The 13,836-nt window shown below is 47.4% G+C and overlaps 1 protein-coding gene across 1 annotated transcript; it reads right to left on the bottom strand.

Moving 5' to 3' along the window:
* Window positions 1-264: 264 nt before the first annotated feature.
* On the bottom strand, window positions 265-12,473 carry INSIG1 (insulin induced gene 1). The gene is made up of 6 exons (XM_044425068.1): window positions 12,221-12,473; window positions 9,147-9,553; window positions 6,883-7,007; window positions 5,516-5,682; window positions 4,540-4,639; window positions 265-3,401 (listed from the first exon to the last, which is right to left on the bottom strand). The coding sequence occupies exons 2-6, from the start codon at window positions 9,544-9,546 to the stop codon at window positions 3,372-3,374; spliced, it is 822 nt and encodes a 273-aa protein (XP_044281003.1). The 5' UTR covers window positions 9,547-9,553; window positions 12,221-12,473; the 3' UTR covers window positions 265-3,371.
* Between the last annotated feature and the right edge of the window lie 1,363 nt (window positions 12,474-13,836).

Here is a 13,836-nt window from a genome sequence, read left to right as displayed (position 1 = left end):
GGTCCTTCTGCGCTGGATTGTGTGGTGAGGTACGGAGGGCTGCAGGCAGCCACCAGGTGCTGCACAGCTTGGTTTCCATGCATATGTGGAAGACAGACACGCTAATGGGCATCACAGGGGAAGATGGAAAGGTGCAGGTACCCTATTCCACGACTGCAAAGATGATGAAAGTGTGACCAAAACGTTCTAGCAGGTCTACCAGTCAGATCACTTCTTGCCAGCAGTCAAGAGAATCACATCTTAGTTGAAAGAAAGAAAGAATTGTTGTTTGAAACCTTTAATAGCTTTTTATTTTTTTAAAAAAACACACAGTTGAAAAACCTACTGAGTCTGAGAATCAAAGGATTCAAATCCAGAATAGTGCAAGTCCCCACCCACCCCACACTCTTCTGTGACACAGCTCTGATCACTTTGGTTCAGATACTTAACAAGTATTGGCAAGATTGAACTTCTAACGTGTATTTTGGCTGTCTTGTCAAAACACAGATTTACAAATAAACCTTTACAAATAAAATACTTACTGATTTTATGACTACATTATTTACAGTTACTATTGTCCTTTTTCATCATATCTCGCATTAAGGTATTAACACAGGAAAGTAATTCTTCACTGTCCTGCGTGACGGTATCGCAAACTAAATCTAGAGGATACAGCGCTTGGGCATATGCACTTGAGAAACACAGTTGAAATTGGACTATTTACATTAGCAGAGAAAGGGTATTAAGAACCTTTTACAACCCAATGAAATTTGACAAGCCAGGATTTAAGGTTGCAACCAGTTTGTTTTTTCAGTTTTAAAACAGTCAACAATGGAACTCCTTCAAAGTAAATAACTTGTACCTTACTATTTGAGATTTTCCAACCACCTGAATTAAGAGCATTTAAACTGAAACAGCTTTTTAGGTTCCACCCCCCCCCCACAAAAAAAAATGTGCTAAGAGATGGGTGAACATTTGTATGCTTAGGTGGGAAATTTTTCTAAAATCTTCCAAGCATTCGGCCAATCTCAGATCATTTTTCCCAGCCAATCCAAAGATTTAGAAAAATGCCTTCCCTCCTCAGCAGCCTTCACAGTTTTCAAATGATGGCAAGCTACAGTGGGAGAGGGCTGCATTCTCTTCTGTCCCTTTCTCCATTTCCCTATCCAGTGGAGAGGAATGCCCAGAAGGGACAAGGGAAGGTGGCCTTTCTCCCAGGAGCTGCTGCACCAAGACAGCTGGTAGGTATCAACCAGGAATTATTTTCCAGCTCAGATTTTAAGCCAAGACAGAGAAGCATTTCAGGGCTTGCAAAGCCTGCTTCTTCTAATAGCCCTTGGAGAGACTTTCCAGCTCCAAGCCTGAAGAACTTCGCTGGCATTCCTAGTTTTAGGACAGTGGCTCCCAAACTATGTTCCCGGGAAGGCATGTAGCAAGCAGGGAGTGGAGGGCTCCTGAGCAGGAAAGGTGGTCTGTGGCGGGCAAAGTCAGCTCCTCCTCCAGAGCAGCAACAGCAGCAACTGCTGTGGTGGCCACGAGTGCTGGTATATGGAGGCTTCTGAACAGAGGCAGCGCCCTGCCTTTGGTGGGCTTTTGGAGCGGGTCCCACGATGCCTTTGCCTTCTTCCAATGCCCGCATGGGACTCGTGCCCCAGTTCACAGTACCTTTTCTTGGCGGCAGCAGGCCGTTTCCATATGACAGTGCACAGATTCTGTGCACCCACAATATGCCAAAGAGTTGCCAGTAGGTTTGGGCAGGGGCTGCTCAGAAGACACAAAAAGTTAAGGGCACCAAAGCTTAAGCAGTTTGAGAAATACTGTTCTGGGCTGTTTTCTTCTGTAAAACCCCGGCTTCAGCGTAGGGTCTGAAGCATAAGCCACTGGCTAGGCTAGGCTAGGCACCATATGAGGCTGGAAATGGAAGATCTTTGCGTCTGATACAAAGGTAGCCCAGTAGGAGTTCGCTTGTGCAGCAGAACTACGAGACTGGAGCCTTCCGTTTAACAGGCCCGGTGGAAGGTACAAATGCGCATGACCAGTGAAACTATTGCTGATTTTTGCTCCATGCAGCACTGAAATGAGTTCAGACCCCTTCTCTTTAATAGTCACTGTTCACTAGACATACTAAAGAGGAGACCACAAGGCTCAGATTTCGTTCAGCTGTACATTGCACTTTAGATTTTGAGACCCAGTATCCATGGATTAGCTCAACTGTGGTTGATGCTATCAAAATTACTACTGTGCTCGCCATGAAGTTATTTAGAACACCAGATGGTTTAATGTAGTGACATAAGCACTCTTCCTTCTCATGCAATCACAGATTGCAAGTTTTATAGGGCTGCCAAAAAACAAAAAAACACCCCAGGAAAAACCTCCAAACCAAAATCCCACAAAGTGATTGCTTCAGAAATGCAATGTAGAACAAGGGTTCATTTACAAGATGCATCCAGAAGTAACACTGTTAGATGTCCTGCCTCTCTCGTGGCAGCTTTCATTTGGGCTCTGAACCCAGCCAGATCCTCAGAAAGCTCAACAGGAGCCATGCAGGGACGTGCTCCTCTTCTGCTGATGTACCTCCCTGGGTACAAGCTTCTCAGTAAAATACTTAAGGACCCACAGAGCAGAGGTGCTGGGTCGAGGATTACGGAACAAAAATTGATTTTGGCTGTGCTGCCTCCAATTGCTAAATAGACATAGGGGGGCATAGATTGGTTAGGTGAGAGGCTGACAGACTTATTGCTTCTCTGTCTACAAGTTAGGGGGATCTTCACAAGATCAAGTTAAAAAAATAACACAAGTCAAAGGAACACTTCAAAACAGCACTCCCATGCAAGCCCCTCTGAACCGGGCTGGGTGCTTGCACCTCTCCCCTGGATTTCAGTCGTTCCTCCAAACAGCGTCTTCCCAGTGGGTGATGCCCATGGCCAATTATGCCTTCATCCAACACGAGTTGAAGGACTGCATCGACTGCGTTCATATTAAACCCTATCTTAAAGAATGCTGGGAAAAACACTACTCCCGTTAACCCCATTCCACATTTCAGCACCACTCAGCTTTCTTTGGGCACTTGTACAAAGCTTGCTGTTAAGTTTTGCTTCAAGACTTTGCAGTATGGTAGCTGTTTCAACATTGGAGGGCTTTGGAGACCTGCCCCCAGGCAGAGGCTCACTACACATTCCATTGGCTCTGGGTCCCTCCGCAGAACAGCCAAGCCCAGAGACTTCTTGGAAAAAAATCAAGGTAAGCTCTTAGCCAGTCTGTGGTGAGTTACATGTTCTTCACCACTCAGGTGCACGGGGAGCTCACACAGGTTGTTCAAGAAGAAATTTCCTAGCTTGGATTCAAGGGCTGGTATTTCCCCGACTTCACACTGGGACTGCAGATCCGAATGTTTAGTCGCTGTGAGGCTTATCAGGAACACCCTGTGATAGAAACGAGAAGCTTAATGTTTTTATTGTGGTTTAAAAACAATGAAGTTCAGCTTGCATTGAAATTGGATTGTGTGTTTTGCTAGACACAGCAAGTTCAGTTTTGCTGCTATGCTTACAGTCCAGCCTATTCAAGATCTCGATCCTAACTTGCCATTACAGAAATGCTGGAGGACAATCTGATCAATCACTGAAATAAAACTGGGCATGAAATCTTTTGAAGTGGAGCACATTTTGTATACTTTGGAGCCTACAGAAGCAATATTCACCATTAAACAGAAGAGGAGCAGCAAAGAGGAATCGGCAGGTCTCTAACTGAAGCGTTATGCTCAAAAAAGCATGACTCAAGTTATAACTACTCTGCACTGAGAATGTCCATGTCTCCGAATATCAGGCGCCAAGCCAAAGCTGGGCTCATCAGGCCCTGCCCAGCCATGTCAAGCCACAAGCCAAGGGCAAGGCAGATCTTAACTTGAGAAAGGGCAGTGCGGCAGCCTCCTCCAGCTTTAGACGCCTTCAGCGGTGGAATGGACAGAAATGTAACAGGCACAGCTTTTTCCGAACCCTTGTTGCCTCAGGTGGTGGTGACAGCTGTCCCTAAATGTTAGGAATCCCTGTCTCTAGGAAGTCACTCAACCACGCCAAACTCGTCTAAAGAAGTTACTTCCAGCAAAAGTCTCTCTCAAATGATGGTACAATTTGCACACGGACCACTGCATTTGTAGATGCTGTGAACAGGGCTACTGACAGTACCCTGCTGAAGCCCCGAGGGCAAGTTCGTGTCATTGCAACTGGGATAATGCGCCTCTAAACAGGCCTTCCAGCTGCCTGGGGCATGCTTTTCCAGTACAGAAGAAGCAAGTGTTCAGAAACATTTCTATTGGCCCAACATCTAAGCCGCCAATTTCCATCTTATTTGTTCTCTCAAAAGCATTTGCAAGCAAGCAGGGTTCAGCAATTCAAAGGAACCCTGCACTCACGGGCACCCTAGAACACGGGCTTGGACGATGTGCGGTCGGTCGTTCCTTCGCACAGTACCTGTTATGCTTGGCAAATGAGATGCTATCTATCCTTAATTAGGCCATCCAATGACTCGCACTTCCTTTTAAAATACAGACTGAATGAGAATTACCATAGCCAATTGCCGTCCTATGTTTCCAACCGTCACTCCTCCTGAGAAGAATATACAGGGTAGCCAGGATCGGATGTAAAGGAAGTCAGGCGATGTATACCTCAGATTAAAAAAAATATTGAAAATGACCATTAATTTTAGCAACTGTTCAACAAATTTTGTCTTTTCATCATGAAAAGGAGGTTCCACATGTTGGCAACATTATGATTTGAATGTTGATATTTTATATTTTGTTAGAAATACTAAGTACTTCACTGAAAACTATATTACAGAATTCTATTTACAGCCTTTTTTGCGTGCATGTGAGCGAGTGAGTGTGTAAACATTTATTTAGTACTGTTCAAGTGGACTGATAGGATATAGTTAATGCAGTCTTGTAAGTAAACACACAAAAATTGCTAGTCTGCAGAAAAAACTGCTAGCCTGCTAGGAAGACTAGTCATCACAGCCCTCTCCAGAAGCCCAATGCATTTCTACCATGGGGGGGAGGTGTCTGGGGGGGGTTCCCCCCCTCTAGCTGCCTAGTTGCTTCCTATTAGGGCACAAAGGAAGATGGAGCATTATTCCACCAGCTTCTTCATTCACCTGCATGCTATTTTGTCTCACCTGCGCCTACCAGACACATGCTTAAATACAAGGCAGGTTTAGTGGCACAGGAGTAGGAGAACAATTTGTGTCTTCTCTGCCGCAGTCCTGACTCTACTATTTTCCGAACTGAGCATGCCCAGAGCACACAGAAATTTTGATCTTGTACATGGTCACTATGTAAGGCCATCAAGACAAGGCTGAAGGTGCTCTTACACGTTTCAACAGGAGAGCGAACTCAGGTATTTGTTTAGTATTGTGAGCTGCCTAGGGATGCCATTGGTGGAATAGGTAGCATATAAATATTTTAAAGAAATAAATAATACCGTAACGCTGCAATAACCATAGATGGTACTTTTCAAATGGTTGTCAAGGTGGGAGAGGTACTTACTGATAAACACCATTATAGACAAGAAACTGTGTGATCAGAGTAGCTACAAAAGCTATTGTAATTCCAAGACCAAGACCACTTCTTGAACGATCGAAGGTCCACCAGAGGCCCAGTGACAGAGCTGCCAGTGTCAAGGAGAGTTGGATATTGTTTGCAAAATCCAATTTCTAAGAAGATGGCTAAGGAAAATTCTGCAGTCTTAACATCTGAAGTGCCTTCTTGCACCACACACAAATATTCAAAACAAATCACACACTTTGTTAGCTATTTCAGAGCGACAAAATAACTATGTAGATACAATGGTGCCTACATTTTTACCCTTTTCACATTTTATTTGCCCTTGATCTTTCACACATTCCACTTTTGTACTTGTATCTGCAGTACTCAAGTTCTAACTCCAATTCAGGCAGAGAAGAGACACTCGAAGTAGCTCCCTCCTGCGATTGCTCCCCCTCCCTCCATTCAAGTAGGTACTGAAGCCTGCAGTGAACCATTTCCCCCCACGGAGTCCATTCAGACCTACTGAGGAACGATGCAAGAAAGCATCTCTTTAAGGAGATGCCGATTTCCTTGTGATGAAAAGTCCTGGGAAAGCCCAGGCAACACACTCAACACTCAACATTAGTCCAGGCAGACAGGCCCACGACTCTGCTTCTAGCATCCACCAGTGACTTTTATGTGTGAGATCAGACCAGATTTTGGCAGGTACCTGAACAGTAATGTTCAGTTCTGTCCACGCATTTTACAATAGTTATTTGTTAAGGGTATTTTAAACAGCCCTTTTCTAATATTACTACTGTTTTGTGCATTGCATAAATTTGCGTCCCCATCTTCAGAACGTGCTGACCTACTCTCACAAAGACCTTTGTGTTGCTAGGAGCTGAAGCAGAGCCCTCAACATAGCAAATGGGGCCAGCACCATCAGTTTCGTCCTACTTGCTGTTTAAGTAACTGCAGGAATAGTAAAACTCCTACACAGAACTTTGCTTTCATACCCAGGAGTCGGTGAGCTGAAAGGTCCTTCACACCCCCACAGCGCTTCCTCCTCAGCACCTCTGCGAGCAGGAGAATCCTCATCCTGCCAGAAGGAAAGTGTGGCTCTTTTCTCCCTGCTCCTGCAGCCCCACCCGAGATCCTTCAAGACACCATTCCAATGCAGTCACCCAGAGGAACAAGTCATGAGGCTTAACATCCAGTTCAAGTTAGTGCTTTACAAAGGTGGAAGTATGGAAACAAAATTTCAAAAATACACTCCATCTGACACATTAAAATAACAATGCAGTTGAAGCTGGTAAAGCGTTGACCAAGAAGAGCAACAAAACGAAACTGAGCCCCATCCCGGTATACCCAAACTGTTTCAAGGATACAGCGCTTGCATGGTTAATGCCGACAAAGACAGCTATGCATCGCATGACACTGGCCCATTCGCGCTTGAATTTGTGAGGCTCCCCAAGATGGCTGTCAATGCAGGGATACAGCAGGCCAATAAAAGCTGTAAGAGAATAGGACAAATTGTTCACAACATTGTCACTTCCAAGCTACTGCACATATTCATTCTTCAGCACATGGTAAATCCTCAACGAGAACTAGAAGCTATTTTTCTTACTGTTATCTCTCTTCAGATATTTGAGAAATGTTGTGATGCTTCCAAGTATTCTCACGCATTATGCTAAAGATACAGCATGGGGCTGGATCCAGATCTAGTCATGCTTAGAGTAGAGCCACTGAAACCAATGGAATGCACACACATGAGAGGCAGTGTGGTGTAGTGGTTAACAGCGTAGGACTGGGACTCAACTAGATCCAGGTTCCAGTCTCCATTCAGCCAGGAGCTTGCTGGATGATTCTGGGCCAGTCACACTCAGCCCAACCGACCACACAGGGTGGTTGTTGCGAGGATAAGACTGATAGGAGGAGGAGAACTGTGCGACCTCCCACTGACTGGAACATGTAGGGTTGTTCTTTACAGTTATTCCGCTTGGTGTGAAAAAATTCCAGAAACCTGGACACTCTGAATGCCAGGTGGAACTATGACAGGTGTGGTTACAACTGCAACTGAACCAGATCTATATGAGCAGACAGCTTAAGTTTGTCACTGCATGATAACCATGTTTGTGGGAATAGGCAACAAGCATGAGTTAAAACCCCCATGCAAAGAAAAGACAGGGCTGAAAAACCATTAAATGGGAATAAGAGTTAATTTTCTTCTCATCCTGTGCAGCCTTTCCCCTACAAACTGTGCTTGCTTCACCTTTATTTATTTGCTTCCTTTAACAAGAAAATGGTTGATAACTTTAAGTAAACAGTCTTGTTTAAAGCTTTCAGTTGTTTCCATCTTAAATGTGGCCAGACAAAACTTACTCCGCAACAATATTGTTTTGGCCAGATCTTGTTTGGCTTGTTCTATTTAGAAACATTGAAACAGAGCGAGTCAGAAGGGGCCTCCTGGGCCTTCTAGTCTGACCCCTGGCTCCAGCTGGCTCCGCTCACGACATGCCTGTATTTCAGAGGCCACAGCAGCGCAGTCACAAACTCTGGCCCCTTCTCCAAGGTTTTGCCTGAGCTAGCGTCTTTCTCCCATGCTGAACACATCTATTGGAAGGAGACTGCCAGTTTGTGCCTATCAAAGCAGGTGACTTCAAAGTGGGTATTTGATTTGGGCCTGGAGCAACACCTTCAGGGGTGTTCAGTCCTGGACTAAGAGCAACTAATTCAGAACTTGAAATGGCGCTGCATCCTCCTGAGTATCTGCTTTAATAGCAACACCTATTGCTGAAATTCTGTATTGGAAACCGCACTATCAACACACGCAGCATTCAACAAGGACCTATTTCTCCTTTCTTTCTTTCTTTCCTGCAGAAAGGTTGTACAAGCATATGTTAGAGTTTACATTTCAAATATCTCTGCAAAATACTCAGTGCTTTATTTCATAATGCAGAGTTATTAGATAAATAGTGTTAGCTGGGTTTGTTTCCTGCAGTCAGCTACATGCTTTGCTCGGACTGCATCACAAAAAGACTTCCTCTTTTCATAGAGTACTTTGTCCTGCGCTTCGGGTAACCCTCCCTGAAGCTTCTGCTGGCAACTGCCAGCTGCCCTTAGAACAGGCACCCAGCCAAGCTGCGCTTCCCTTGCTCTTCTGTCACAACGTGTGACTTCCTTGTTTTTGATTCAAGTGCGTGGCATGTTCAGACCGGCGCCCAATCAGAACAGGGACATGCAACTCACCAGTTCCAAGAGGCAGCCAATGGGAGCGCAGAGAGTGGGGATGAGTCATGCCAGCTCCTGTGCGAAAACTTGACAGGCAACAGCTAGAGGAAACTTCTGTCTGCGGGACAAACCGACCCGCTGGCCAGTCCCAACCTCTCCTGGACAACGATCTACAAGCTACACGCTGGTCTTTCAACTGGCCATTCTGATTTGATCAGTAGCTGGGTGGCATGAACAATGTGTCTCGGTCCTTAAAGATACAGGCACTTTCCAGGAAAGCCAGTAAGCTTGTGAAACAAAACAACACACACTCCAGCAACCGGCCCGTCCCAGGCACCATCTAACCGATCCGACCCCAGCACCCCCAATGCTTCTCTGAACTGAGATCCCCAAGCTAAGCACACTGAGCCCAGTGACTCACCTGCTGCTGTCCCACAGCAAGGGGGCACCCACCAAGCAGAAGAGAAGATGGTCGAAATGACCTCCTCGGGAAAGAGTGTGACGTTCCTCTGAATCTGCAGCAAGTTCAGCACCAATGCGAGAAAAGTGCCCACTGCAAAGAGTACCAGGCTCCGCTGCAACACATCCCTGCTCAAGTTCAAGCTGCTGCTGGCACCGCTGCCAAGTGCTGAGGCGCTCGGGTTCCGTGCTCCATGACCCACGAGCGTCAGGGGAGAACTTGAGACGGAGCTGCTCAGCATTTCGCCCACCTTGGCTGCCAGCCCTGTAGCAGTTCCACCTAAGGGACTTCTATGCCTTCCCCGGACAGTACAGGAACAACTCCAGCTGTGATCATCCAGTCTGGGCACAGAGTTCTCCATCGAGTCTCTGAAAGACACATGGCAATGTTATTAACCCCAAGGCTAGTCAGGCAGTGTGCAAGCATGATGCACTTCACATGCAACCTCTCACTTCGTGCTTCGCTGCCACAAGGCATAGGAAGCTTTACAAGTGACGGCTCAGCTCAGGATTAGGCAAAACTTCTGTGATGGACATACCACAAGATGCCTTAGCATGGTGCCGAAGGGAATGAGTTGTGATCTTGAAGGGCACCGGTTCATAGCTGTGACTCACAAGATGTTGGGCATGGAAATCTCCCTTTTCGTCATCAGCCCTGCATCCTGCAATGCCAGGATAATACTAGTCTACCCTACAGAGCTGTCATAAGCATTACAGCCATCATTTATGTGAATCACTGAAAGTACTGCATTATTACTCTAAAATAGATACCTTGTATAACCCTAAGCATCAGTACTAGGTCACTAAATCCTTTGGAAGAATCAGTGCAAAGTAATAACTAGAGTGCTTTAAAACTTGGGAGACCCAGGTAGAAATGTCCACTCAGGCTTGAAGCTCGTTGGTTGACCTACCAATTGGTTGACCTCCCTCTCTAACCTCCCAACCCTAGTCGAACCTACCTCATAAGCCTGAACTACAAATAATGCACGGTGGTACAGGGGCTACGCAGACTACCTTGGCCTTTTGAGAGAGGGGACATGACACAATTATGGCTGATTAAGGATGCAATCCAGTACTCGATAACCCAAGAATAAGCTCCATTGAACAAAATAGGTCATACTGCCTAGTATGCACAGCTACTTTACAGGAATGAGTGACCTCATTGTTTTAAGAACCTAACAATTCAGTACAGAGTCTTCACAAAGGACATCAAACAATTCCCTTCACCATGACAAAATTACATATCAGATAAGTATTTCACATCTGTGTTTTTTTTTCCTCTCATATATCTCATTTCCAGGGGAAGATGTCAATTGTCATCCAAGGAATACACAAGGGGGAATGTGTGGTCCTCCAGATGCTTGCAGACTGCGGGTCCTCTCAGCTTTAGCCAGTGTAGCCAATGGCGAGAGAGGAAGGGAGCTGCAGTCCAACAGCATCTGGAGGGCTGAACATTCACCTGCCCCATTTTACAAGACTAAACACTGAATCATTCAAACTATCCTAAGAATTAAAAGCGAAACTCCACATTGTCTCAATAGCAGTGACTGAGATATTTAATCAATGCCTCATAGTACAGATTGGAGTCAACTGGCCTAGTATGTAAAAATTGCAGTTTGAAAAATCCACAATTCCAAAGTCAGATTTACCTTCGTAGAACTTTTTCCTTAAGCAGAGCACCCACCTATATTCCTATATGCTATTTTTGCTAGCAAGTCCTTTAATAAAGAGATGGCCCTTCATCTCATCATTCATACTAAGTAAGAAACCTCAGGAAGTATAAACAACAATCTTCACTATGTACATTAAGCAGAATCTGTCCTGGATTGTGCAAAACCCATCCTTCTCTAGGGATATCTTTGAAAAGCTACCTCTATTGCTATTCCCACTCCTGAAATTTTTATTGGCATCTTTCTTTCTGGTATCTGGGCACCAGCCCCCAAGACTCCTTTCTTCTGGATCATATTCTGTCCACTGGCTATAAGGCCTTCCTCACTGAGGCTGGTGCTACTTCTTGCTATTTGACATTTATATCTATATGTAGCCTTTGGAAAGCTTCAGCAGAGACCCAGCTTCACTGTCCAACTGTTGTTGCCTCCGTGATACCTTCTTGCTGAAAAGCAGTAGTATTGGCCCTACAGCCCATTGTTCTGTTTGGTATAATAGGCCTGGCATTGCTTCTCTCATCCAAACTGTCAAAGCTACGATGGACCCCAAAATGGAACCCTTTCCCCAAAAGAAACTGTGTGTTGGTTTTCACATATAGAAGAGTTTAGGGGCTGCTAGCATAGGTAATTCACACCCTCCCCCTTCATTCCCAAAGTTCGGATCCTATAAATGCATCCCTTCAAGCAAGCATCCTTGAATCTGGCTTCCAGATTAACGTGCATAGAACATGCCTGCCATACAGACATTTTGCCAGGGCTGGTGTTCCCGTGACTCCAAGAGTGAGGAGACAACACTCAGATACCCTCTTTCCCCCATATACGGACAGACAGACTCGCACGTTTCGCTTTTCACAATAAGCAAGAGGGGCAGGGGGGCGAGGAAAGGCAAGAGGGGAACACTGCTACAGACTCTTCATCACCCACCCAGCTGGGCCTGAGGTTTATGTCTGCCCCTGGGAAGGCCCCGTACCGGACCCATCACACCTTCGAGACGCCGCTCTTTCCCTGCAGGGGCCCAACAAGATCCTCGCTGATCAAATGCTGCAGAAAGCGGGCAATGGAGGGGAGGAAAATGGACAGAGATGGCATCACACCCCACCGTGGCGCAGCGAGACCATCCAAGAGACAGCGGCGGGGCACGGAGCCACAGGGCTTGCCCCCGCTGCTCAGGCTCCCAGTCCTCCTCTTCCTACCCCCGAGAGATAGACTACCTTTGGACATGGAGGCTCGAATCCCACATCGCAACCCACGACTCACGTCCTCCGTGAAGCGCGCATGCGCGCGAGGAGGGGCTGTCTCCCCTCGCAAGAGGCGCCCTCAAGCATCTACCATTCGGCGAGGGGGAGACCCTTCCTCACGGAGACCCTACCTCCTCAGGCTCCCTCGCTCTTCTGCCACACGACGCTCCCACGTAGCTCCTACGGCAAGTCCTCCTCGTCTCCGTCCTCCTCTCTCACGCGCGCCACGGCGCCCACGGAAACGGCTTATAAAGCCGCGAGCCCCGAAGTCACGTTACCCGCCGCCACGGGGCGAGCCGCGTCCCCGCCCCTCGCGCCGCCGCCGCCGCCGTGGACGAGCGAGGGAAATCGGGAGGGGTGAGCAGACGAAGCGCTTTCTTGGGCAGCCCCGAGAACAACATTGCAGTCTGGTGAGGCCGCCCGGCCAATGGGAGCCGGGCGGCCCATATGACGTAGGGGACACACCACCCGCCTTCGCTCGACTGACAGCGAGAGAGCTGACAAGGCGGGAACGCGAGGGACGGGCGGGTGAGGTGGCGGGTGCGGGCGGGGCGGCGAGCGCGCGCTCCGCGTCTCGAGCGCGGCACGGGGCGTCCCCGCCTCAGCGGCCGGGCTGGCGCGGCGGCGAGGGTCGCGCGGGCCGCCGCCATGAGGCGAGGCGAGGACCTCTCTTCTCGGCCCCGCGCTCGCGCCCCCTCCCCCGCAAACGTAACCGCAGAACAGCCCTGCGAGGAAGGCTGGGCCGAGAGAGAGCGGCCAACACAAGGTCACCCGGGGTGGGCTGACCTCCCCGGTTCCCCCAGCGGCAGCCTGGCCTTCCCTGCCGTTTGTCCGCTCAGCCCCGACCTCCCCAAGCCTCTGCTCCAGAGGGGGACGAGGGAAAGAGCGGGACTGGCCCAGCTCGTGTTCCCACGGCTTGGGTGGCGCGCAGGTGTCCCGTTTTTTGAGGGCTTGACTTCAGTCTAAGGCACACGGTGCGAGGAAAAGGGGAGCGCTCAGCTTGGAAGGCACGATGTGGACGAAGGAGAAAGGTGCGGAACATGACGTCCTACTATATAGTCTATAGTCATTCTTAACTGCTGTTCCACATCAGGTGCAGTCTCCCAAGGTGCAACTTGTGTCAGAGGAGGACCCCTGAGCAAGGGACAACCGCAACCATGGGGTCTTTTGGATGCTTCCTTTGCCACATGGGAGATGCTGTAATGCAGGGGTGTCCAACCCGTGGCCCACAGGCAGCCCAGGATGGCTATGACTGTGGCCCAACACAAAATTGTAAACTTAAAACATTATGAGATTTTTTTTGGTAACACGATCGAGCGGTTCTTGAGCGTGAACTTTGTAGGTGACAACACCGTGTTGCAATGTCATGTAAAATAAGCGTACGTATGCTCTTGCTATTTGTACGCATGCATGGCTTTAGTTTTACAGTGGTGTGCGTCTTCCATTTGTGAGCTACTATTTTCAAGAATGAAGCATGCTAAGAGTAAAATTAGAACCGAAATCATCTAGAGAACTCACTGAGAATTGCCACTACTTCCAATGAACCAGATATCGATGCATTAGTTTCTCAAATACAATGTTAAATATCCCACTAGTTTTATTTTGCCCTCTTTTCTTTTACTTTTATAATAAAAAATATCAAAAAAACCCCAATGAAGTTTTATTACTTAGATATGTTCATTTTCTATATTAGGCATTGCAAACTTGGGACCTGCTCAGTTTTAAAAGACTCTCCAAATGGGGCGCT

Source organism: Varanus komodoensis, unplaced genomic scaffold (assembly GCF_004798865.1).
Source record: "Varanus komodoensis strain SLA01 unplaced genomic scaffold, ASM479886v1 scaffold15, whole genome shotgun sequence".
Taxonomy (NCBI): Eukaryota; Metazoa; Chordata; class Lepidosauria; order Squamata; family Varanidae; genus Varanus; species Varanus komodoensis.
Note: the sequence above shows the minus strand (reverse complement) of the source record. Positions and strands in the feature narration are given on the sequence as shown.

What these genes read in the sequence shown, in the direction of transcription:
- INSIG1 (XM_044425068.1), bottom strand. Translation starts at nt 9,546, where the DNA reads ATGGAGAACTCTGTGCCCAGACTGGATGATCACAGCTGGAGTTGTTCC. An exon ending in GTCTATAATGGTGTTTATCA is followed by an intron (nt 4,640 to 5,515) that starts GTAAGTACCTCT and finishes TTTTAATCTGAG; the next exon opens with GTATACATCGCCTGACTTCC. An exon ending in TAGGACGGCAATTGGCTATG is followed by an intron (nt 3,402 to 4,539) that starts GTAATTCTCATT and finishes TTTCTATCACAG; the next exon opens with GGTGTTCCTGATAAGCCTCA.